At 36.1% G+C, this 2837-nt stretch overlaps 1 protein-coding gene across 1 annotated transcript; it reads left to right on the forward strand.

Moving 5' to 3' along the window:
• The first annotated feature begins 550 nt into the window (after positions 1-550).
• On the forward strand, positions 551-1937 carry LOC125277660 (heat shock protein 30-like). The gene has a single exon (XM_048206123.1). It carries the CDS (start codon positions 825-827, stop codon positions 1347-1349), a length of 525 nt encoding a protein of 174 aa, XP_048062080.1. The 5' UTR covers positions 551-824; the 3' UTR covers positions 1350-1937.
• Positions 1938-2837: the final 900 nt, after the last annotated feature.

Here is a 2837-nt window from a genome sequence, read left to right on the forward strand (position 1 = left end):
TTTAGACATAGGCTTATTCACAAAAAGAGACTGAGCTGCAGGCCCAAACGAGACAGACCTTCTGCCTCAGTGAGCCGTGTTCTGCCTTTTATTGAAAAATCCCTTTGAAACCAGCAATTGCATTTTTTGTGTTTTGGTAATAGCCTTGAAGTTTGCTGAACTTCATCTTTAGTAATTAGTCTACCAATATTTGCATTTATTAAAGTTTAAATTTAATACTCAAAGCCAATTGAATTTGTGACGAATCATTTAATAAAGCGGTATCGTCCGCTAATTGACTAATTTTTATTTTAGTGTTGCCAATTGTGATACCCTTTAACTGACTATTATTGATGTGTGTGCTGAGGAACAGTGTTGTAATTAGGACTGGACATCCTTGATGAACTCCTCGTTTTAGAAAGAATCTAGGTGAAGGACCATTACCTAATTTGCTGTTTCTGTTTCTGTAAAGCATTTGGACCATCCTGCAAAAGGAATTGTCAAAGACAATTTTTGTAGAGTCAGAAATAAAAAATTGTGTTCCAATGTGTCAAAAGCTTTAATAATCTAAAAAGAAAATGACGCCATCACTGTCTATATCTGAGTAGTCTAACATATCTAATATGTCCAATCCTCATCTAAAATGAGACTGTGACAGGTATGATGTCATCAGTCCTCTCTCTTCTGCCCCCACTGGACGAATCCGGAACTGCCTGGAAAGTTCATGAACTCTCTGGTGCTGAAGAACACGCGCTATAAAGCCGAGCGACTCGCAGCACTCGAGTCAAATCTAAACGCCTCACGAGCGGACGAACCAGAGAGACTCGAGAACACAAACCCTGAACATGTTGATCCCGCATGGATTCCAGCCTTCCTTCAGCTCACTGATGGGAACCGAGTGGCCAGTACAGCGCAGTCTCTGTCCGGAGATCACAGCTCTTCACAGACACGCAGAAGTGCTGCAGGAGGAGAGGAGCAGCCTGGAGAAACTGCAGCAGCAGATCTTTGAGGAGATCTATCCAGTCTCCTGCGCAGTGGAGAGAGACGGAAGCCGCTTTGCTTTGACGCTGGACACTCGCGACTTTTCCCCGGAGGAGCTGTCGGTCAGGCAGGTGGGCAGGAAGCTGCAGGTCTGCGGAAAGACCCAGAAGAAGCAGGAGGATCCTGGGAAAGGCTCGTACTCGTGCAGAATCCAGGAGTTCAGACGGGTGTTTGACCTGCCTGAAGGAGTGAATCCTGAGGGATTGTCCTGCTCCATGGCTGATGGTGGGAAGCTCTACATACAGGCGCCAGTGAATCAGAGATCTGAAGACGCTGAGAGGAAGATTTCCACTGACTGTGAAGATGAAGACAGTCGAGACACAACATGAAGCCACGACTGATCAGCTCTGCTGGACTGACTCAAATGATGCTTCGTTTTTATATAAATCCTGTACAGTTTGAGTAAAATATCACATTTATTTATTTAATCTCCATGTAGCCTATAGTTTATTTAACATGGATATACAGTGCGATACTTTTCCTCACATTTACTATGAAAAATATTAGTAACATTTTACACAAGCTCCAATTGTTAACTTTAACAAGAACAAAAATGTTGAACTTCTAAAGCATTTATTGATCTTAATATATTGAAATAAAAAATTGTATCTGATCATTTAATGCACCTGAGCGAACATGAGCTAACAATAAACAGTTGTATTTTTATTTATTTTAAAAGATGAAACTGTATTGCTCTGTATTTTTAAACGCTGTTTTGTGACAAATGTATTGCTCATTTAATATTAGTTATGCATTTACTTACATTTACTAATGGGAGTTTATTGTAAAGTGTTACTGAAATATCATGTGCAGAAACCAAATGTAATGAATCAATGCTAGAGCTTGTACTGAAACTCATCTTAAAGAAATGGTGCAGCTAAAAATTAAATTGAAACAGGTATTTTTAGAAGAATGAAGTTCAATGGTTTGTGTTGTTCTCTTCTGCTAGTGTTTAAAAACACATTTTCATCCTTCACACTAATGGCATTTTAGTGCCAATAACATTTTGCTGCAGCATTTTAAATATGATTGTAATGCCTATCAATGACATGTGTTACCTTTGATTATTACGTGTGGTCAATTATTAGTTGCCCGTTTACCCGGGGTTTAGTATTTTTTGTAATGGAAAAAAAAAACCCAAATATTTTCAATATTGTTACATGATGAGACTCCACTTAGAAATCGTACAAAATTCATCCTCAAAATCAACATTTTTGAAAAACTTATTTTTTTCAGTACAAAAAAATGCAAAACTTTGACAAAAAGTAATTTTTATTGTTATAATTGTGATTTCATAACATTTAGATATGAATCCAAAAACAAACAAACAAAAAAACTTTCAGTCAGTCAAATAACACAAAGCAAATAGTGGAGCTCTGCTGCCATCTACTGGTTAACGTGATTTTTTTTTTTTTACTTTTAAAACTGCATTTTCCAAAAGATGGGCAAAAATCTTACACTAAACCATGTCAAATTATCCATGTTATCCCCATGAATGAAAGTTAGAAATGTGGGTCTTTTATGAAGTGAATTTTACATAAAAAGCTGTTTTTGTATAAAAATTAATTTTTTTTATTTATTTATATAAATTTAAAAGATATGACAAATCCTCCAAAAACTGCACAACCATTAATAAACAGAGTAAAATTAAATTTGTTTTTTAAAAAACAATTATTTTGTTACAAAATTACATTTTGTTGCCTGGGGTCTGTGGAGACCTATATAAGATTATATATTTTTTACACTAACATAAAAACAAGCTATCGCTCCAATTTTTTTTCTTTGTAGATATAGAAAGTGTTAACAACTGTACAAAG

The sequence above is a fragment of the Megalobrama amblycephala genome, linkage group LG10, assembly GCF_018812025.1.
Source record: "Megalobrama amblycephala isolate DHTTF-2021 linkage group LG10, ASM1881202v1, whole genome shotgun sequence".
NCBI classification, from domain to species: Eukaryota; Metazoa; Chordata; class Actinopteri; order Cypriniformes; family Xenocyprididae; genus Megalobrama; species Megalobrama amblycephala.